Source organism: Pezoporus wallicus, unplaced genomic scaffold (genome assembly GCF_028554395.1).
Source record: "Pezoporus wallicus isolate ANWC-B61680 ecotype Strahan unplaced genomic scaffold, APGP_CSIRO_Pwel_v1 contig_9772, whole genome shotgun sequence".
Taxonomy (NCBI): domain Eukaryota; kingdom Metazoa; phylum Chordata; class Aves; order Psittaciformes; family Psittacidae; genus Pezoporus; species Pezoporus wallicus.
The window spans coordinates 179,879-201,666 of NW_026637538.1; the positions used below are offsets into that span (position 1 = coordinate 179,879).

The 21,788-nt window shown below is 49.5% G+C and overlaps 2 protein-coding genes across 2 annotated transcripts; both read right to left on the bottom strand.

Moving 5' to 3' along the window:
• Positions 1 to 930: 930 nt before the first annotated feature.
• Positions 931 to 7,364, bottom strand: LOC130597452 (keratin, type II cytoskeletal 6C-like). Its single transcript, XM_057406003.1, has 9 exons — positions 6,792 to 7,364; positions 5,903 to 6,117; positions 4,135 to 4,195; positions 3,561 to 3,656; positions 3,118 to 3,282; positions 2,492 to 2,617; positions 1,794 to 2,014; positions 1,411 to 1,445; positions 931 to 1,190 (listed from the first exon to the last, which is right to left on the bottom strand). The coding sequence occupies exons 1-9, from the start codon at positions 7,362 to 7,364 to the stop codon at positions 931 to 933; spliced, it is 1,752 nt and encodes a 583-aa protein (XP_057261986.1).
• Positions 7,365 to 12,343: 4,979 nt separating this feature from the next.
• On the bottom strand, positions 12,344 to 18,037 carry LOC130597457 (keratin, type II cytoskeletal 5-like). The gene is made up of 9 exons (XM_057406009.1): positions 17,097 to 18,037; positions 15,982 to 16,202; positions 15,333 to 15,393; positions 14,740 to 14,835; positions 14,454 to 14,618; positions 14,216 to 14,341; positions 13,685 to 13,905; positions 13,551 to 13,585; positions 12,344 to 13,308 (listed from the first exon to the last, which is right to left on the bottom strand). Exons 1-9 carry the CDS (start codon positions 17,889 to 17,891, stop codon positions 12,860 to 12,862), a joined length of 2,169 nt encoding a protein of 722 aa, XP_057261992.1. The 5' UTR covers positions 17,892 to 18,037; the 3' UTR covers positions 12,344 to 12,859.
• Between the last annotated feature and the right edge of the window lie 3,751 nt (positions 18,038 to 21,788).

Sequence of the window (21,788 nt, forward strand, 5' to 3'; positions counted from 1 at the left end):
TTCCATCCTCCTTTCCACCCTCCTTTCCATCCTCCTTTCCACCCTCCTTTCCACCCTCCTTTCCATCCTCCTTTCCACCCTCTTTTCCACCCTCCTTTCCACCCTGTCCCTCAGCCTGAGTCCCAAAACTGAGTTTTGTTTCCTCAGGACAAGGCTCCTTTCTCATGAACTGCCCACAGAGAGTCCCCACTGTGCCTGGGGCACACGGGAATACCCAGAGCAGAAGAAAAGCCAAAAAGCATCAGATTTTAAAAATGACAAATGCTCTTTATTGGACCATACAGTATGGTAGGCGTGGAAGTGAAGAGGCGGTAGCCATGAGGACAAGGGATTAGGAATCAGTGTCAGGAATCATTCATACACACAGAAAGCAATAACCTTTCCCACAGGTGCCTGAGAAAACAGAAGGGGCTGGAAAAAATACCTTTAGTTGCAGACAAAACATTTGGAGGTTGTAACGTGGGTTGTGGACAGAGGCTTTCAGAGCATCTGAGAGCTGTTTGCATTGCTGGGGACCCAGGACTGAGGATTCACGAGGCTGTCGCTCTTGTTTTAGGATGAGTGAAACGAAGTTGCGTAGCCAAACACGGTTGTCCCCATTCAGCAGAGTGCTTCCACTTTGCTTTAAATGTGACTCCAGAGGGAGAAGAGGGGAAGAACAAGGACTGTGCTGAAAGAGGGCCACCATGGCTCCCCAAAGCCCTGTCGGTGACCAGTTACAACCTATGCCTTAGCCAAAGATGCTCCAGATTCTCGTGGTTGGGATTCTGGTCTCCCCCCCACTGCCCTGAAGGTGGAGGGATGAGGACGGAGGAAGGAGAGGGTCTAGCGTAGCTATTTACACCATCGATCCATAGGGCAGCACTTGCTTTCCGAAGGCAGGAAACACATCGTCGTCGTCCGCGGAGGGGGTTCCTGTGCTCAGCATCCTTATCTGATGGTCTTTTTGCTAGTGGTGGTCTTGGAAACGATCCTCACGCTGCCTCCCGTGCTGGAGCTGATGCCTCGGCTGCTCCCGGAGCTGAAGGTGCTTCCCCCACCATAGCTGAGCCCCCCGCCAAAGCCTCCGCTCCCTCCGAAGCCGCTGCTCATGCTGTAGCCTCCACCGCCGCCTCCCATACCGAGACCTCCTCCCATGCCCAGGCAGCTGCCGCCACCGTAGCCCATCCCGCTGGAGCTGCTGACCACGGCTGCAGGGAGACACAAAGTCAGGGTCCGGCCATCCCACCAGGAATGCTGCAGGACCCCACCATGGTGGCAGGGGTGATGGATGGTGCAAGACCCCCACCATGGTGGCAGGAGGTGATGGATGGTGCAGGACCACCCATCCAAGGTGGGGGATCCTGCACTATCCATCGCCCATATGGCAGGGGTTGAGTGAGCAGGGGTGGAAGGAGGGGAGATACTTACAGACACTCACGGCTCCGACGCCCTCTCCGGCAAGCCTGTTGGGAAAGGGGAAAGTAAGCAATAAAGGCAAAATGCAGGCAAGAAGGTAGAACATTAGCCACTGGGACCATCTAGTCAGACTGTTGTGGCCTTCAGTGGAGACTGGTGGGGTATGTCTATGTCATGGGTGAAAGGTGGCAATGCTCATTTTTGTTACACCATCAGGTGCCAAGAGCTGGAGGAACGCTCCTTTTTGAAGCTCAGAGTTATAACACCCTTCTCTCTGCCCTTGTTTTACACCTCCTGGTGCTCCAGCCCCTGGGGAGAGTTCTCTCTTTGAGCCCAAGGAGATGTGCCCTGATCTGAAAGAGCAGAGAGCAACAGCTCCATGCATTTGCCCTCACCTGCTCTCCTCTCCCTCCAGCAGCTTCCTGTAGGTCGCGATCTCGATGTCCAGGGCCAGTTTGACGTTCATGAGCTCCTGGTACTCACGGAGCTGCCGGGCCAGGTCTGCCTTGGCCTTCTGCAGAGCATCCTCCAGCTCGGACAGTTTGGCCTTAGCATCCTTGAGGGCCATCTCCCCGCGCTCCTCTGCCTCAGCAATGGCTGCTTGGAGGGTGGCACACTGAAAGCAAGGAAAACAGACAATTATTCGACTTGGGCTGTCCCAAAGTGCTCTCCTGAGTATAACTATGGTATTGTTGGTACTGGCTGGTGGCTCCCCAGATGGCAGTGAGAGCTCCTGATGGGTCATCAGGAAGGTGTCATAGGGTGGGTGACTGGGAGCTGGCACCATATTCGTGTCCCCAAGAAAAGGAGAGGCATCTACAACTCTTTGCTTTGCTGGGGTAGCTTAGTAGATCACAATTTGCTTCCCCAGCAAGAAAGTGGCTATCACAGCACATCCTTGCACTGAGGGACCTCCTCTGGTGGGCAGACACAGAGTTTGCCATGTCCTCTTTAATGCAGGGGGAAAGCCTGGCCTTCCAGCCCTGCTGCAGTACCAGGGGCTGGCTCTTTTCACGGTTCCTGGCCACCCTATCTCCTCCCACCGGCCCTGCATCGCTCAGCAGCTGCTCTGCAGGAGCATCCCCCCTCTCACCTGCTTCTTCACGCTCTCGATCTCATTCCGCAGCCTCTGGACCACTCGGTTGATCTCTGAGATTTCCATCTTGGTGTTGCGCAGGTCGTCGCCGTGTCGCCCAGCGGAGACCTGGAGCTCCTCGTACTGGTGTGCGGAAAGGAGAGTGCTGGTTAGGCACCTCGGGGCTCGGGAGGGTGAAGGGGCTTCAGAGTGCTGCTCTGGGTGAAGGTTAAGGGGCAGGGGACACATTCCTTTGAGCAACCTGCCTATGGAATAACAGCATTTGCTCTTAATTGTTAATGTATATTAAGGCAGCTGTTGCATTGCATAGAGCACCTATGGGTTGCTACTAGTAAGAACCTGGAAGGGAAAGAGGAGTGCTCTGTGTTTATGTCCAGGTGTACCAGTGACTGTTTGTGAACCCAAGGTCAAGGCATTTAAGCATCTTGTCCCTTGGTTTCACCACGAGCATGTGAGAGTGGTCAAGGGTAGCAGCCCACAAGCACTCAGTGGGGATCTGTACGCAGGAGTCTATTGCAACATGCACAGAAAGATAAATTCATTCCTCCATCAGTCCTGCCTCCCACCAGTTAGTGTGGTGCCCCTTAAATCCCAGAAACCAGTCAGTCATTCATGTTCCCCACCTTATTTTGGTACCAAGCCTCAGCCTCTGCCCGGCTCCGGTTGGCGATGTCCTCGTACTGCGCTTTGACCTCTGCGATGATGCTGTTGAGGTCCAAGTTACGGTTGTTGTCCATGGACAGGACCACGGAGGTGTCAGACACTTGCTGCTGCATCTGGGACAATTCCTGCAGAAGATGCAAATAATGAAGTTAACGGTCTGGTGTCTGGGGTGGAAACCACACAGATGACGGGAACCCTCTCTGCCGAGCCATTTTCTTGCATTCCCCCTTGCTCTGCTCTCACCAGGTGCCCTTTTCTACCTTATACTTGCATTAGGATTTCAAAGAGGCAGTGACCACCTTCTTTTTTACTACTGGGCACGGCGGCTGGAGCACCGGGGCATGGAGAGCTGTACAGCAGGGAGCTGTGGAGGATGTTCCTGTGGGGAGGGCTGGCTGCTTACCGCTTCGTAGAGAGCTCTCAGGAAGTTGATTTCATCTGCCAGCTGATCTGCTTTGGCCTGCAGCTCGACCTTGTTCATATAAGCACCATCGACATCCTAAAGAAAAGGAAAGCAAAGATTTCTGGTGAAACCACAACCCAAAGGGGCTTCAGGACGCCAGTGGGACCATCTCTCTGCTTCCAGGTCTGTTATTCTTTGGGCTTGTTTTTTATGTTGCTGTGATGAAGGTTTGGTTTGGGGATTATTTTTACTGTAATGTTGGACATTTACCGTGAGCCAGAACAAGGTTCTTGGGCAGAAGGCAAAGCTCTGACTCATGGGGATGTGACCAGAGACCAAGCTGAATTGAGCCACAAGAGGCTGGGTGGTTTGCAACAGTGCAGCTCCATTGGCATAGAGAAGGTCATGCCCATCCTTGGCCATAGGAACACACAGCCCATCCTCCTAGATATGCCACCATCATATCCTGGCCCAGCTGTGAGGTTGTAGAACCCCAGCTCCCACCAGCTTTGCATGAACTCTCTACATGCCCAGGGAATGTCACTGTCCATCCCATAGCTCCCAATTCACTCACCTTCTTGAGGACGACGAACTCGTTCTCTGCACCCGTGCGTCGGTTGATCTCGTCTTCATATCTGTTAGGATAGAAGAGTGAGAGGGTTTGGGTGGGAATGAAGAGCAAAGCCAGCATGGGAAGCAGCAATGGGACCACTCCAGTCCCAAAGCATTAGCTGTAGCTCACAGACTTATTCCTTACTCCCACCTCTTTGCAGTCCAAGGCAGATGCAAATGATTACTGACTTTGAACCTGCAAGACTCCATCATATGAATAGTCTCATCTAAAATGAATAGATTCTAATCACTGCCCTCACAGTCAAGTTCATACATAAATGTGGGCAGATTCAGAGCCCATTTCGGTAGGAAGCAGGAGCAGGATTCTCGGTGACCTTTGCCGAAAGCAAAGTTGTGCAAAAGGCTTTCAACAAAGCTGCTTTGCAATGCCTACAAATATATAATAATGTAATGATTTGATATTTGATATTATAATAATGCTAATGGCTCTGAATAACCCGCTGCAGCATTTAATTAAAGAGAAAAGCCTCTGATTCTGTAGCCGTGGTTGTGCAAGAGCAGATCCTTGAGCCCCAGACTGTTTCTGTGGAACTTTTTATGGCTCTGAGCAACATCCTCTCATCAGATAATCAGGGCAGGGCAGCTAGAACGTAGACAAAACATGTAGGCTCTTGAGGCAAAGACCTGGATTTTAAAGGCAGGTTCATGCCAGTTCTTCTAGCGTTGGCAGAGATATCCCTGCAGATGGATCTCCAAGCGGACATGGGAAGAAGAGGAAATTAGCCAGAGAACTGGGAACAAACTCTGGGTCTGAAATCAAACATGTTCTCTTTTCCGGGCAGTAGCTCTAAAATTGAGACAACTTCATTTGTCGTTTTTGGCCTGATCAATATTTCTAAAAACCTATGATACATCTGAAGACCTGAGGGCCACCGAAGTACAACATATTAGAAGCTATGTCAGTCCATCCTGTCAGCTCTAAATGTCCTCTCCTTGTGTTCCCCCCCCAAAAAATCTGTCTCTTTATATGCTTAACTATCTAATACAAGCACATTCCAGGTCTCCAGGGTGTTTTTCTCTATTTGCACTTGGCCAGGTCTGGTTGAATAAGGGGGAGGTTGTTCTCACCAGACTGCAGCCAACTGAAGATGAGCGTCCTCACCTAAAAAAAACACCTAAATGTCCCTTGTAGTCAGCAGATGCCAACTGGCACATCCTTAAAATGAGTCATCCCACCTCTGCTGGGGTGATCATCCCTTATCTCAGGATGGGATTAATTTCCCTCCAGGGAAAATCATTTTCTTTGACAGTAGTCAGAGAAAAGAGCTGAGCATCTTTCACGTGATGAGTGCTGAGCACACACAAGTTGCCTGGTGCCCTCTGGAAAGGCTGGAATTTCCTTTGGAAGAAGAGAAGTGGGGGGATTTTGGAGCTGACAGTTTATGGCTATGGTTCCTTCCCTTTTTGCGTGTCTATCAGACTCATGAGGTATGCATTTTTCTGTCTCCAGGTCTATTATTTTGGGAGATTTCTGTTACACTGGAGCACCTTCCCACGGGTGCACTAGTTCTGTGCTAAATGCTGCTCCTGCACCTAAGAAATCTGGCATAAGCAGAGGTAATTCTGAGACTAAGCTTTGCTTTGATATGTTCATTTTGCAAGCTGGAAGAGGATCCCAGCACAAACCCGAAGGGCATCAGTGGGCATGAGCCGCCTGCCCTGATTTTCCTGTCTGTTAATCATTTATGCTACAGAGCATGATTTCTTACTTGTTCTTGAAGTCTTCCACCATGTCCTGCATGTTCCTCAGTTCAGTGTCCAACCGTCCCCTCTCTCCCATAAGACTGTCCAGCTGCCGTCTGAGGTTGTTGATGTAGGCTTCAAAAAGGGGATCAAGGGACTTCCTGGTGACTGTGTGACCTTGCTCTTGGAGCAGGCTCCACTTGGTCTCCAGCACTTTGTTCTGCTGCTCCAAGAAGCGCACCTAGGGAGAAACAGAAAACAGGCACATGTGTTTTAGCCTGGAATGCAACCATGGGAATGGTTCACGAAAGAGCCCCGCTGTCAGGATAAGGTGGGATCATTCAACATGGAAAGAAAAGGTCAAGAGATGCTGGGACAGTCAGGGGGAAGGTTTTAGGATCTTCCTAATTTAGGGCACTGGAGTCTCGAAAGTATCAGAAGATGTTTAGCTATGTTTCTCAAGAGCTATTAAGCAGTCCAGACACTTGCAACTTCAGGTGTTTTTACCCCCACTAGATGCTCAGCCCACCTTACTGGTTTAAACTGGTGTTATCCCATTGAGTTGTGTAGAGCTTTGCCATTTTGCAACCAGTAGAAGATCCATCCATCCATCTATCCATCCATCCATCCATCCATCCATCCATCCATCCATCCATCCATCCATCCATCCATCCATCCAACCCCTGGGATGTTCTTTACAGGGAGGAGTGGGTTTACTTTTTCAATAAATAAGGTGATGAAGAACTCATCCTTGCAAAGAGGAAACCTGAGACAGTTCTCAGTTTTCAGCCAAACCCACGCTGTTTCTTGGCTGGGATTAGTTCAGACAAACCCCTAAATCCAAAGGAAGTTTCTTCCTGTTGCTTTTCCCCAAGGCAACTGATAACACGATGATGTTTAAGACCAAACTCTCACCTTGTCGATGAAGGAGGCAAATTTGTTGTTGAGGGTCTTGATCTGCTCCCGCTCCTGCGTTCGCACCTTCTGGATTTCTGGGTCAATATCCAGCTTGAGGGGTGCGAGGAGGCTCTGGTTGACAGTCACTTCATGGATGCCACCAGGTGGGCAAACAGGGAACCCGGGGCCACCTCGACCACCAAATCCGGGACCTCCCATCCCAAATCCACTGCCCAGCCCATAGCCTCCACCACCTCCTAAGCCAAAACCAGCTCCTGCTCCACCACCATAGCCAAGACCAAAGCCAGATCCTCCACCAAAGCAGTATCCACCACTGGCTCCACTCCGTAGACCTCCGACTGAGCTGTAGGAAATTCTCTTGCTTCCACCTAGGTTATAGAGACTTCTGCTGCCGAAGCCACCACCAGCTCCGAAGCCTCCTCCACCTCCGGCTCTTCCTCCTCCAACTCTGGAGACAGAGACGGAGCTAAAACTGCTTCTGGTACCACTGCCACCTCCTACGATAGCAGAGCCTGAGCTAAAGCCCCTCATGCCCCCTCCAGTAGATGATCTGAAAGAGATCCGACTCATGGTGTCTTGTTCGATTGGAAATGCAAAGAAGAGGAGAAGGAGGAAAAAAAAAAGGGCTGGGAAATAAAAGCTGTGCAGCAGGAAGAGAGCAGAGGGCGATGGAGACAGAAACCCCTGTGATGGGAGAGCTTGGGAGCCTCCTCTTTTATCTGCTTGGAAAACTTGGCACGGGAGTTCAGAACTTGACGTGCCTTGCAGCGACTTGCCTTGTCAAACACACCTTGGCTATGGGGAGGCGCTGAAAAATGCATTGTTTGCAGGCAAGAAAGTAACGGAGTGAGGGAGCTCCCCCCTCCACTAAAGCCTGCCGCTCTGAGTCATGGAATTAGAATTGAATGGGACGACTTGGTCTGTGCTCAGGGGCAGGATCCAACACGATTCTCCCAAGACCCTGGGAGCCAGTTTTCCTTAGGTGAGCCAAGCGCTCACTCGCTTGAGTAAGGTTCCTTGCACTGAAGCTTTTTCAAGGAGAAGTTTAGGGTTTAAAGCATTGCACAGCAAACAGGGCAGCAGAAACAGGGGCTTTTCCAAGGCTGCCAGCTCTGGGACTCGTCATGCATGTCCTGTTGTTGGCTTGGGAAAGCTGGGGGTGAAGGTGACTTTACTTAACAGCACAGCTCTCATGGTTTCTTTTGGGAAAGGGATCTAAATGATCACGGGCTGGAAGTGAAGGGCTGAGTGGAAGCTTTTCGTGGCACGATTTTCTGGGATCTTTCTCTCCTCATTGCAGGAAAACTGAGAAATCGGTTACCAGGACTTTCAGGGACAGGAAATAAATCCCTGTCCAAAAATAACTACAAATTAGATTAAATAGTACGACGAGACTTATAAAATTGTTATTAAAAAGATGTTTGAAATGATTGCTCTCCCTTTGAAACTCCTTGTCAGGCTCAAGGTTCAAAAGCTTCCTGTGAAGTGGTTTTCTTATCACTTCTTTCCCCCCCACACCCTGTATTAAGCAGCAGTTTCCACGTCATTGCTGGCTCTCCAAGATGTTCTGTAAAGGGGAATTCACCCTCTTTTCTTCCAGCTCCCTCCCACTCCCTTCTTCCTTCTGCTGAGATCATTCAGGTGGAAAATTTTCCTGAAATAGCCTTTGCCTCTTGATGTTGGGCTCTTGGGTTGAACCCTCACCGAGGAGCTTCAATCCCCATGATGAGGCTGGGCCATGCTTTAGGATGGTGTAAAGGCAGGAGAGCGGGGAACCTCCTCTCCTGTGCCCATGAAGAGCTGGACACAGGTTACAAGAGAAGATATCCGCTCCTTCCCACCTGAAATAACTTCTGCAAACTGGATTCTCCCCAGCCACATCCTTGTGCCGCTGGGACGGACCACCTTGGTCAAGCTCAGGGTCAGGTAAAACAACAGTGCAGGGCAGAGACATGGAACCCCAAGCACCTGAATCAAAAAGGTTCTTGAAACTGTCTACGTGAGCAATAAGTACAGGAGCTTGATCCAAAACGAGCGGCTTAAGGGTATCTGCTGCAGCTCATAGCTTGTTTCTGTTGACGTGTTTCCAACCGCCTTTTTCTCTGTCTGGGAACTTGAAAGAACCCGAGCAGAAGGGGGTTTTTGTTTTGTTTTGTGTTGTGTGTGTTTCCCTCCTCACTGCAATCAGGAGAGCTTCACAATGCTCATCTCCTGCAAGCCCTCCTATCGCTGAGCGTGAGTCACCGGCACCCGCGGGGCTTGGGGCGAGCTATCGGGAAGCCGATCCTTGGAGGTGCTTGGAGCGGGTGTTGCAAGGCAGCTTCCCACTGAAAGGGAGGTGGCCGGGCGGTAGCAAGGGGGTGCTCTCACCTCGGGAGTGGAGATGCGGGAGCCTCCATGGTGCTGGAAAAGCAGTTTCACTGGGAGAATTGCACCCACACATCCAGAAGCAAGGAGCCCCCCGTCTCACAAGTGATGCACGGCGGCAGGTAACCCCGATAGTAACACCGCTGGGGTTACGCTGGTATTGAAAACAAATAAACTGTGTTTATTTGGCGGATGTGTGGAGATTTTCTTCCCTAATCCTGCAGATGTGAATTGGCACATGTGTGCTTCATCTTGTGGACGGGGGCCAGGCAGAGAGCCTGCCTTTGACTTCCAAAGAGCTATGCAAAGTCACACCTGGGAACCAGCGCACAGGCTGCAAGGGTTTTAATTAAAGCAAAGAGAAAGGCTTCGTGTTGAAGGCAGTCATTACCTCCCCAGCTCTTCTAGGAAAGCCTGTTGCTGCAGACAATGGTAATTAAGTGGAATATTACAAAGAAGTTGGAAGAGTAAAGCAAATGATGGTTTAGGCACCAAAACAAGGAAAATGCTTGCAGAATCTCTCAGTCCCCCCCAGTTTCTTTGCTGGGCTTGTGTTGCTTATGCAGTGTCCTGGTGTAGCTGCTCAGGGCTGCAGGTGGGCTGTGTTTGCTCCCTCAGACAGGAAGGTTTCCTGCAGGATGTCATAGACTCCCGGACTGGTTTGTTTTGGAAGGGACCTTAAAGCTCATCCAGCTTCAACCCCTGCCATAGGCAGGGACACCTTGCACTAGAGCAGCTTGCTCCAAGCCCCTCCAGCGTGGTCTTGAGCACTGCCAGGGATGGGGCAGCCACAGATTCTCTGGGCACCCTGTGCCAGCGCCTCAGCACCCTCACAGGGAAGAGCTTCTTCTCCATCCTAAACCTCCCCTCTTTAAGTTTAAACCCATCACCCCTTGTCCTCATGATGTCCATTGCTACAGTCCCTGATGGAGGGTCCTTGTGTCAATCACAGAGCCAGGATTTACTGCACAGGGATTGCCTGGAGGGCGAGGGCACTGCTGGGGTGGAAGGTGGGCTTGGGATGTGGAGCATGGGGAGGAGGAACGGAGCCAGCTGAGATGTTTGCAGCAGCTCTGCTGCCTGTGAGCACCACTGTTGGGCTCTGCTATATGGGCTTTTTCCAGCTCAGGGTGGAATAAAGACATTCAAAACTGTTAAGGTTAGTTAAGGTTAGGTTGTCATTAGCTGCGTTAATTCCTTACACCCGTGCTGTGTCATTCAGTGCTTGCACTGAAATTGAGGTGACTCAAAGTTTGGTTTTAGCCTTCGCTGGTTTTTGTCCTGTCTGTAGCATCCTCTGCAACAGCAGGGACTGAGGAGCTGGGTTTTGTCCCCACACTTGGGTCTTTCTTACTGTGGCTCCTTGGATTCTCTGGGAGAAGGGAGCTTGGATGCTCCCGTGTTTTGGTGCATCCGGGTTTCAGTGAGGTTTTGCTGCAGCTGTTGTGAGCGTCTCCTCTGAACCTGCCGGGGCTTGCTTGCTCTTCCCCATTTGCTGTGCTGAGTTATGTACAGCCAGGATATGAAGAGGTCAGGGCAGAGCAAAGCCTCTGACTCTTTGAAATGCAATAATGTGTGAGTGGTTGTCTGAGTTGGGTTTCTTCCCCCCTTTTCTCTTCTTTATTCTCCTTTTGCAATGATGGGCTGACTGAAATACCGGCATTGCTTGGTGAGTTGCTCTGCTCCAGCTCACCAAAACCCATCCTCAATCTAGATCATCCTGATAAATGAGGATGTATCATTTATGCTCTTGGGTTTGCTACATCATTGTAAGAAAGCAGACATTAAATACTTGGGGTTTGCTCATGCTGGCAGGGGGACCCTCTCTTCCATGGAAGAAAAGCTTTTGGATTAACCCCAATCCTATGTTAAGAAATGAATGGTGATTCATTTTTCTGTCACTTAATGGATAAACCCCCCCCCCCCCCCCCCCCCCCCCCCCCCCCCCCCCCCCCCCCCCCTTTTCTCTGATTCTTCAATTTAATTTCAAGATTTTCATTATTATTTTATCAAAATTTTGAAACTTTTCCCCTGAAGTGAAGCAAAAATCCTCTTCAGTTGAAGGTTGGGAGCATTTCATGCTACTGATTCTGGTTCAGACTAAAAAAAGATGTAGGGACACATAAATTACAATCCAATTTTATTGGACACATTCCAGAAAGAGAGAGGAAGGAAAACACAGCATTGTATCGCTACCATTGGGATATAAAAAGCTGCAATTTTCTTTGTAATGGTACTTCCACACAAATAAAAAGACATGCTGGAAGGCGAGAGGGGTAAACACCATCAGAAAGGGGAAACGCCATCAGTTTGAGGCACTGGTGTGCTCCTGCTCCCAGTTGCCTCATTTGCCATGTAATGGGCTGAAACCTGGCTGCACTTTTCAGTTTACCAAATGTCTTCCTTGTAGCAGAGAAGCCCACACTTGGTGGAGGTGCTCAAATGCCCCTTGGAGCAGTGTGGACATGGGCCTTTGGGTGGATTTTCAGTGTGATTTTCAGTGTAATTTTCACTGTCTCAGGCTTTCACCTTAACTGCTGCTACCAGGACAGTGGGGAGCTCAGCAAGACTTAGGCTGTTGGATGATTCTGGCATTTTTTAAGCCTTTCCAACAATACCCTCAGGACAGCAACTCAATTTAACTGCAAACACAGATCTGGCTTTTGGAGAACTCCCTGCCTCAGTTATTACTTAGAATGAAGGAATCCTATCATTTAGGAAACAAGCCCTTTTCCATACATTGTGGATCAGTCAATGGTGGCTCCTCTGACTGAGATCATGTGTAAGGTGCCACTAAGGGCAAACTTTCACTTAAGAGAAAGGACAGGAATGGGAGAGTAGTTGGGGCTTCCTTTTGCACAAGCTCGTTGCAAGTTAAATCCACATTCCTGCGAGTGGTGCTTTTTAGATGGAGGTATCTCAGCTTGCTCTGAACCACTGGCCGGGCTCTTGTGCTTGACTTCACAGAGCTGCAACGCTCAGCACATCTGGAAGAAACATGTTTTTCGAAGCTCATCTGGGAATGGGGAAAAGAGGGGTTTTCCATCGCACTCGGCTGACTCAGAAGTGGCTCCTAAAGGGCTCTGTGCTCCCACAATAAGGGATGTTTTAAGAAGGGCCCCACGCTTGCAAGCCACTGCCTGGGATCTTTCCGTAACCTCCTGGGGTATTTCTACATAGCAGAAAAATAACCCACGTCTCTGATGAAGATGAGTTGCTTAACTTGAAGGACTGAGTTTGGTTCATCCCAGCAGTGAAGGCAAAGCAGGCTGAACTGAAGCCAAGTTCCCAGCCCATCCCTGGGCTTCTGTGGGCCAGAACTGAGCTAAAACCCCAACTTACTGCATCTTCGCTGCTATTTGATCTGTCTTAGCTGATGGCTGTCAGCTAGCCACAATGACAAACAAGCTGCTCAGCCTCATTAAAAGCAAACAAACAAGCAAAGAAGAACCCCAATTCCCCATTCAGAAGATCACTTAGGCCCGTGGTTTCCTTTTAATCCTGTTTCAGGTGCTTTGAGACATCTGGTTCATGTGTGTGGTGCTGCTTTTCCTCAACTGTGATCCAAATGCAGAAGAGCTACGGTGCAAGGAGCCAGGACAGGGTTGTGTGGAGGGGTGGTGGTGGTCAGGAGTGATACAGGAGTAATGCAGGAGCAATGTGGGAGTCATGCCTTTGGGGAGGGTCTGGAGCTGGTTTTACTCGGGCTCTGTAGCATTCTTCAGGCTTTGACTTTTTATGCTCTTTTTGCTGGAGGAGGTTTTAGAGACGATTTTCACTCCTGGGTTGGAGCCTTTTGCACTTCCAGAACTGAAATTCCCTCCGCTGGTGCTCAGAGTGCTGCCACCACCTCCTCCATAGCCAAGACCACTTGCAGTGCTGAGACCACTGCCTCCTCCGAATCCACCTCCGAGGCCACCACCACCCCCAAGTCCAAGTCCTCCTCCGCTTCCAAAGCTGTAGCCTCCACCACCACCTCCTCCAAGGCCAAAACCGCTTCCACCTCCTCCTCCAAGACCAAAACCGCTTCCACCGCCTCCTCCAAGACCAAAACCGCTTCCAGCTCCTCCTCCACTTAGGCTCAGTCCACCAAATCCTCCTCCTAACCCAGCTCCACCAGCCATGCCAGAGTTGGAGCTGATGACGGCTGCAAGTAAAAGCAATGAGAGGGTTGGACATGTGTTTGGCAGACACCCAGTTCCGCAAAACACCATCCTCAGGACCTCAACCCACAGGACTTGAACCCAACTTATCTCTTCTCTGCAAGACACTAATGCTGGTTGGAGGGCTCTGGATGTGTTATATTGGGCAAAACCTCCCCGTTCCCAAGGTTGCTCACAGTCTCTGCTCCCAGTGGGCCCAAAGCAAGATAAGCACTGCGGTACTTACAGTAGCTGATGGGGTTGAGTCCTTCTCCACTCAGCCTGTTGGGAGCAGATAGAGGGGAGGTAAGAGTAAAGTAAAGGAGACAGGCAGGGGCAAAGCAACCATCACTATTACTCCTGCAGGAATCTTGTGCTTACCTGCTCTCCTCTCCCTCCAGCAGCTTCCTGTAAGTTGCAATCTCGATGTCCAGGGCTAGCTTGACGTTCATGAGCTCCTGGTACTCACGGAGCTGCCGGGCCATGTCAGCTTTAGCTTTCTGCAGAGCATCTTCCAGGTCAATCATCTTTGCCTTGGCATCTTTGAGGGCCAGCTCCCCACGCTCCTCAGAGTCTCCAATTGCTGTCTGCAGGGTGGCACACTGCAAGAGAAGGGATTGGGACTCCTAAACGCTGCTTTTCCTTTTGGATAAGGAAACAAAACCATTCTGGATGGGTTTTAGTGAGAAAAGTGATGACTGAGGTCATTCACCCATAGCTAACATTACTGGAGTTGAAATGCCAGCCTGGCAAGAAAGATTGAATAGATGTCATCGCATGGTACCCTTTCCAGGAGAGAATTCAACATGTTTAATGAGATACATCTTACTAATGTTCCTGATCAGCAAAGCAGAGCTGTGGTGCTAAGGGACCAGAGGATGGGGCTCCACAAGCTCCATTTGCCATTCCTACCTGGTTCCTCGTGTTCTCTATCTCTGACCGGATCCTCTGGATCAGCCGGTTGAGCTCAGAGATTTCCCCCTTTGTGTTGCGCAGGTCATCCCCGTGCTTCCCCGCCGTGGCCTGCAGCTCCTCGAACTGAGGTGCAGAGGGAAGAGTAAACCACTTGGACAAGATATGGCCCAAAGAGGCAAGGGACAGCAGCGGTGTTCCCCAGAAATGCATCCGTGGCATCTGTGGGTCTGTTCACCTTGGTTTGGTACCAAGCCTCCGCCTCGGCACGGCTCCGGTTAGCAATGTCTTCATACTGAGCTTTGACTTCAGCTATGATGCTGCTGAGGTCCAGGTCCCGGTTGTTGTCCATTGACAGGATGACGGCGGTGTCGGACACTTGTGCACTGAGCTGAGCCAGCTCCTGCAAGGAAGCACACGGGATCCCGGCCGGCTGCACTTACCTTTGCCATTGCCATGAATGGTGGCAGTCACTGTCCAAGGGTGACAACAGGACAGAAATCAGGGGAGGAGGGTGTCTGTACCGCATCATAGAGGGCTCGAAGGAAACTGAGTTCATCGTTCAGAGCATCCACCTTGGCCTCCAGCTCCACCTTATTCATATAAGCAGCATCCACATCCTGGAAAAGAGCAGCCATGGGGACATCTGCAGAACCTCTTCTGTAGCTCAGCCAAAAAACGGCCAAGCCAGGAGAGGAGGCCTGGTCTTCCACCACTGCACTGCTGCTGCCAGCCAAACTCTACTTGGCACATCCCCCTGGCAAAGCACCCAGAGGACATCTCTTGGCCAAAAGAAGCTCTGCGTGTAACGTTGTGAGTGGATCAGGTAGGGGATGCAGCCCTTTGGTTTCGGTACCCACACTAGTGACCATCTTTGTTTTGCGTGATCTATTTTCCCAGGCATCCATGTGTGTATGTTGTGGGGCAGGAGTGGGACAAGAATTTACTTCCATCCTCCGAGCCCCTCCATTCCTTTCTCCCCAAAACCACAGTCCAAATGACAGCTTTTAAAGGATGAGGATGCAGCTCCATGAGATCTCCCATCCTTTAGGACATTCCCAGCCTGTGCAACGGTTAAGGTTAGATCAGCATCCCTAACACCTCCTGTCTCACCCACCTTCTTCAGCACCACAAATTCATTCTCCGCGGCTGTGCGTCGGTTGATTTCCTCTTCATACCTGCAGGGATAAAGGGAAAGACGTGATGGATCATACCTTGGCAAACAGAAAAGTTGTACAGGTCGGATGGAGAGTTGTCTGGGCTGGGAATGGTGATCCAAATCAACCTCCTGGAAACCGCCCTGCTCAAATTCACTAGAATCCGATTTCTCCAAGGGTTGAAAAGAGATTTTGACATAATGCAGATGGAAGAAGGAGGGTAAAGCTGGTTTAGATGATTTTCCTTTACAAGTGTCATCACATGTTGTTGTGTTCTGGCTGAGTTTTCCAATTGGAAAAATGTTGATGGACAGACAACCTTTCTGCTGCTCTTAAGGAAGGCAACATGGGTTCTGCAGGGAGAGAGACCTCACATGAGTGGTATTCAGAGGGGGATTAGTTAGGTACTGTGTTATGGGCTAGAGCACAGACTGGAGATCCTCTTTTCCCCCCTTTCCTGTGGAAAGTTTGATGAATCTCTCAGGCTGATGTTTGACCTTTCAGAAAGCGAAATTTAAGCGAATTAATCCTACTGCCTAATGCTCAGATGAGCCATTTGCATCCCATTTCACCCCAGCGTGCCTGGATGTGCTGCTAACAGGCACTCACTTGTTCTTGAAATCCTCCACGAGGTCTTGCATGTTCTTCAGCTCCCCATCCATGCGTCCTCTCTCGTTGAGCAGGGTGGCCAGCTGCCGTTTCAGGTTGTTGATGTAAGCCTCAAAGAGTGGGTCCAGGCTGCTTTTGCCTGAGCTGTTTTTTTGACCCTGGTCCTGCAGGAGGGTCCACTTGGTCTCAAGCACCTTGTTCTGCTGCTCCAGGAAGCGAACCTGAGCATTGGGAAGCAGAAGAGGCTTAGCAGAGGATACCTGTGAGCATGCTGATGGCCAGGAATCAGTAACTGGGACTGATGCATGGCAGCACCCAAGGCAATCCCACACTAAGAGTGTTAAATCCGGCTATGAATATCCTCTAGATTATCTGGGGCTGTCTTAGCCCACCCAGTAGTTAAGCAAATTTTAGGGTTAGGGTTAGGATTAGGACTAGGGTTAAAAGTTATGGTTAAAGTTATGGTTAGGGTTGGGATTCAGACTCAGTGGCCAGTTCTCTTTAGAGACAATTTAATTTGGCAAGCCAATGAGCAGTCATTAGAAAATGTGGGTTCAGCTCTTTCAGCACTTGCTTTCTTCAACATCCTTTGTTTTTTTTCTGTCTTTGTAAGAGATATTCATCTTCCTTCATTAAAGCTAAGATCTGAGTACTACAGGTTAAAAGACAAGTACGTAATTGCCTTTCCTTTTGCTCATATATAGTACATATTTACAGGAGTCAAAGCCAAGGAAGGACTTAAGTTGAGTCAATTTAAAAAGGACTTTAGCTTGCAGGCAATAAAGCAATAAGGACTAAGACATCTGCTGCGATTCTCCACAGAGGGAGCTGGGTTAAGCAGCTAGATCTGGACCTGAAACTGGCTTGTTCCATTTGGCCAAATATATCTTATTTCTCAGGCAAAAACCCTGGATCTCATCCTCTTCTTACTAGTTTCTGGTCTAGTTTTCTGCCCTGTAACTGTTCAGAAGAACGTTCTTTTTGAGTGCTTTAATGATGACCTGCAGAATAGGAAACATGCAGCAGACTGTAGATCTATGAAGTTGTACTTTGGCAGCTACAAGGCTGTCTCTCTCCCTCTCAATCACATTCCACAGCACTTGATGAAGTCTCACCTTGTCGATGAAAGAAGCGAACTTGTTGTTGAGGGTCTTGATTTGCTCCCTCTCATCTTTTCGCACCTGGTGGATGTTTGGGTCTATCTCCAGGTTCAGTGGCGCCAGGAGGTTCTGGTTGACAGTCACTTCTTGGATTGTACCAATTCCAGGTGGGCCACCACCAAGTCCCATTGGGTTCCTGCCACCACCCAGCCCTCCACTGAACCCTCCCAGACCCCCTACTCCACCAAAGCCAAACCCTCCACCACCTCCAGGTCCAACACCAAAGCCAAGCCCGCCAGCACCTCCACCAAAGCCATATCCACCACCTCCACCACCGAGACCAAGCCCAAGACTGCCGCCAGCTCCACCACCACCAAGTCCACAGCCACCACCACCTCCCAGGCCAGAGCCACCCCCAGCTCCACTCCCGAAGGCAGCTCGGAAGCTGCTTCCAACACCAATGGATATTCTCTTGCTACCACCAAGGTTGTAGAGGCTTCTGCTGCCAAACCCACCACCACCACCACCGCCGCCACCTCCTCCAATGAGCCTTCCAAAACCACCTCCACCTCCTCCAGATCGTGCCACAGACATGGAGCTAAAGCCAGCCCTGTTGCTGCTTGGAATAATAGCTGAGGCAGTGCTGTAAGATCTGCCTCCACCTCCAGCTCTCATGCTGTAAGTTTGCCGATTCATGGCAGCAGGAGATAACACTGGCAGTGCTGAGAAGCAGCAGAGAATGCAGCTCTCGGATGGGAGGGCGTGCAGGATGCCCCTTTTATCCCTGTGGGGATCTGGGCTTGGTTGCATGGAAGTCCAGTGATCAATTTGGTGCCTTCATGGTTTTGACGTGCCAGGCAGCCAGCTGTCTCCATGAGACTTGTTAAACCCTGATTGCACTCAAACACACCTCTTGGAGCTGCTGTGAATCTGCTCAGCTAGAAGAGTTAGATAACTCCCTGAGTTCTGGCAGCGAGAGCTCCTGCTCCCTTAGTGCAAACCCTCTGTACGCTTACAGAGGTGGATTATTTCATTTCCTAACTGCAAAACAAGATAGGGAAAATAAAGAAAGGGTGAAAAGAACAAAATAGCTACATGGGATACTCTTGTGCTGCTTATAAGATGCAGTAAATCAGTAGAGAGCTTAGTGGAGAGTCCTCTGAAGTAACTCAAGTGAAAGGCAGTGGCAATAAAATGGCTAAATCTGAACAAAAATATTTCACAGTGCCTTCACAGAGCACAGGAGTGATGCTCATGAAGCCTGACATCTCTTTCAGGGCTCTAATTTATCCAGTTTGCCCATTCACACCATCATGCAGAGGCCTTCGTTTTGAGCCGGCTAGTACAAAGAGGTCCTGATTCATGATTTTCTGCTGAGACACTCTATTTAAATGTCACCTCAAATGTTGTCCATTTAGGTTTTAGTCTATGGCAGGTTTCCTAGGCTTCCTTTCTAGAGGTGTTGGCATCTCTAAAGGACAGCTCCATCCCACCCAGAGGCTGCCATTGCAGAGCCTCCAGCCATCTGATGATGTGGTCGACGTGTTTTCATCTTGGTCTAAAAAGCGTTTCCACCAAGGAGACAGATTTTCTGAGAAACACTCTGCCCAGCTTTGTGGCACACTATTATTTGCATGTCAACGCGAAGATGTAATCAGTCTCGAGTTTCTAGCTCTTTTACAGCTGTGATTTCTTTTACAGACCTTTGAACATTTCTGTTCAAAATGTTGCCAAAAGCAAAGATTTAACCAGCATGAAAAACACTCCCACAAATTCTCCTTGTTTTATTTCCTGGAATCCTTGGGAAAAAGAACAAAATCAGTGGGGGGTGATGACATTTTCTACCATCTCAGACTTGGTGGAAATGCAATGTTTTGAGTGTTTTATTAGTTGTATGTAAGAGCACAGTTTTCAACATGTTGCTGTCCTGGTGGCATTGCCCATGCTGTCTGCATGACTGGAGCTTAAATCTATTTACAGGATAGGTCTCTACATGCCCTTCAAAATGCATTCATGCGCCCCAGTGCTAAAAAACCATTAAGTATGAGCTCAAATCCCACTGGCATCTCTGGAAGAAAGATTAAGCAGGTGCTTCATGTTCTACCTAATGCAGAACACAAAATATCTGATTATCCTTGGAGAAATGCTGCCAGGCAGGCTTGAACTGGGAGAGCTGGGTCACTCAGATAGAATATCCCATTGCAGTGTGAAATTCCCAGTTGGTGCAGGTTGGCTTGGTTTTCTTTGGGGAGTGTTGGTCTGAATCTGCCTGGGACGTCACTTGAAATTCATGAGCATCTCTTGCCTTGATTATTTGCATGAAATTCAAAGCCCGGGTGCGATGGGAAAATGAAATTGTCTTCATGCTTTCTTGACCCCAGTAAAGGCAGATTGTCCTGAAGCTGACAAACGGGTTCAGATCAGATGTCAGAGCTGAATGAATGTAATGGGATTAAAGGTGGGGCTGCCAACAAGAAAGAGGGAATTGTCATTTTAGGCTCCCACACTCTTCTTCCTTCAGCCCACTGTCCACCAGGTATGTGAGCAATGCAAAGGCTGGGTGGAAAATGCATCGCTCCTTTCCCAGGCTGGTTTATCATGTGGAGGAGCTGAGGTTTGTGGGCTCCATATTCCAGAGGTAAATGTGGCTTCTTGCATCTGTTAGTTGGGATCAGCTCTACCAGATTCTGTTGACCTATGAAGGGTCGTGTCCAGAGCAACTCTGAGCAGGATCTGGCCTTCAAACTGCCCCAAAATACAAGCTCCTGACCTTTTTAATCTCCAAAAAGGCCTGATGTACCTGAGCATCCTCAAGCAGGCAGCAGAAAACATGGGTTGAGAAGGGCAGGCATGATTAAAGGTTTTCTCCCAGAAATGCAAGAGCTGCTGGGCTGCTTTGGTACCCTGGGGAGCTGGCTGGTTTTGGTGTGCAGGTCTGTTCTGCAGGGATGTGATCAGCATAAATTATGAGCTGTTGGGGCACCGGAAGCTTCTTGTTTGGGTGTTTCTGCTTGATATTTACATACAAATGAGATGATGTCCGAGTCACATTGGGAGAGAAAGGATGAAGATAACCATTTCGAGCAACGTTCGCTTGAGGTGGGTGGGTTTTGTCTTCTCAGCTGATTCATTTGGCTTTCACCACCACCCCCAGCCCAGACAGTGTGGCCAAGGAATGTCATTTATTAAAAATCAATTAGTGATCTACTACCTGCTGTTCACCATCATCTTGCTTTCCATTAGAAGAGCACTGCAGACATGGGGAGCCTGAATCCACCCTGCTCAGCGCAGCCTCTGTGCTAGGAGAGAAGCAGAGGCAGATGCTCATCACCATCCTGTTGGCATGGACAGACCGAGCCTGGCTGCGTGGTTCAAGTCATCCTCCAGCCATGGAGATGTTGGGGCAGGCAAGGCCATGAGTCAGCAGTGAAGCCCAGGAAGCGGAGTGAGATGTTGGGGAATAAATTACAACACCCGGTCCTCGGTGTAGCTTTCATGGGCTGAATTAACCTGCCCACACCCTGCGCTGGTTCCAGACTGGGTGAGGAGAGACAGATTTCTCCAAAGGGAATTTCAGAGCAGCGTTGTCTTTTGGCTGCACCCAGGCAAGCCATGGGAAGAAAGGAGCCAGCAGGGCTGGCTGGTTTTCATTAGCATCCATCTGTGCATCCAGCTGCGATGGGTGCCACCATGGCAAACCCTTCCAGCCATGTTATAGAGACCTTTCAGGAAAGGTCTGGGCACCCTCACAGGGAAAGGGCAAGCTGATCTCCCCTAAATCCCAGTGTTCTAAAGTGAGTTTTCCCCTCCCTGCAAGGAATGATGGAGGAGGACATCCAAGCATGTCCTACAGGCTCTGCTCTTTGTCTAAGTCCTTGTGCTGTAGGGAAGATGGGGCATTTTGGACACTGCACTTTTCTCTTGCTCTTGTTTCGGGGTTTCAGGGTTGAGATGTGGGATTCTTTTCTCTTTGTTACTACCAGGGCTGGTTCTCACTGATTTCTTTTAACAAGGTCCTGTCTGCTTTTCTGTTCTGCCTCCAGAGATCCCAGACAAGTGTGAGAGATCCCAAGTGAGCTGCGCATCCCACGAGCAGTTAAACATCCAAGTTTACACTGCATTTCCAGACTTCCTTCTGGCCACACTGGTCTCTGGATGGAAGAAAGGTATGCAAAAGTGCAGGAGAGGAAGGAGAGCAGACAAAGTCTCAAAAAATGACTTCTTAAAACTCCACTTCTCGTGGGCCACCAACCCCACCCGTATGGAGAATCATGTCTGAGAACATATCCATGCTTTTGTAATATCAGGGAGGGAAAGAAAACCCATGAAGCAAAGCATGAATTATGCATGTAGTTTATTGAAGGTACAGCTGAAAGTCTGGAGTAAGCGAAGGGTAATCAACTCTGTTCACTTACACATGAAAAGCATTAAATGGGTCTATCTGGTACACACACAGGAAAAACAACGCATGCATTTTACTACAGAAACATAAGGTGCTCGTCGGTGTGTAATTAAAAACCACTCTACCAAACCTGGTGTAGCAACTTGGACCAATTTGCATAAGCATTACCAACCCTCTCGTAAACAGGAAAAATTGGATTTTCTGGTGTCATTAAAGTTAAGTAATAGCTGCAGCTCCATTGCAGACAATTAAAATGTGGCTTCTCTTTCTGAAGTTGGGATGACCAAAGTTGTCATCCTTTTGCA

What these genes read in the sequence shown, in the direction of transcription:
- LOC130597457 (XM_057406009.1), bottom strand. Translation starts at nt 17,891, where the DNA reads ATGCAACCAAGCCCAGATCCCCACAGGGATAAAAGGGGCATCCTGCAC. An exon ending in TCGCTTCTTTCATCGACAAG is followed by an intron (nt 16,203 to 17,096) that starts GTGAGACTTCAT and finishes CCCAATGCTCAG; the next exon opens with GTTCGCTTCCTGGAGCAGCA. An exon ending in TTCGAGCCCTCTATGATGCG is followed by an intron (nt 14,619 to 14,739) that starts GTACAGACACCC and finishes GCTTCCTTGCAG; the next exon opens with GAGCTGGCTCAGCTCAGTGC.
- LOC130597452 (XM_057406003.1), bottom strand. Translation starts at nt 7,364, where the DNA reads ATGAGTCGGATCTCTTTCAGATCATCTACTGGAGGGGGCATGAGGGGC. An exon ending in TTGCCTCCTTCATCGACAAG is followed by an intron (nt 6,118 to 6,791) that starts GTGAGAGTTTGG and finishes GTTTCTCCCTAG; the next exon opens with GTGCGCTTCTTGGAGCAGCA. An exon ending in AGTTCGTCGTCCTCAAGAAG is followed by an intron (nt 3,657 to 4,134) that starts GTGAGTGAATTG and finishes CCTTTTCTTTAG; the next exon opens with GATGTCGATGGTGCTTATAT.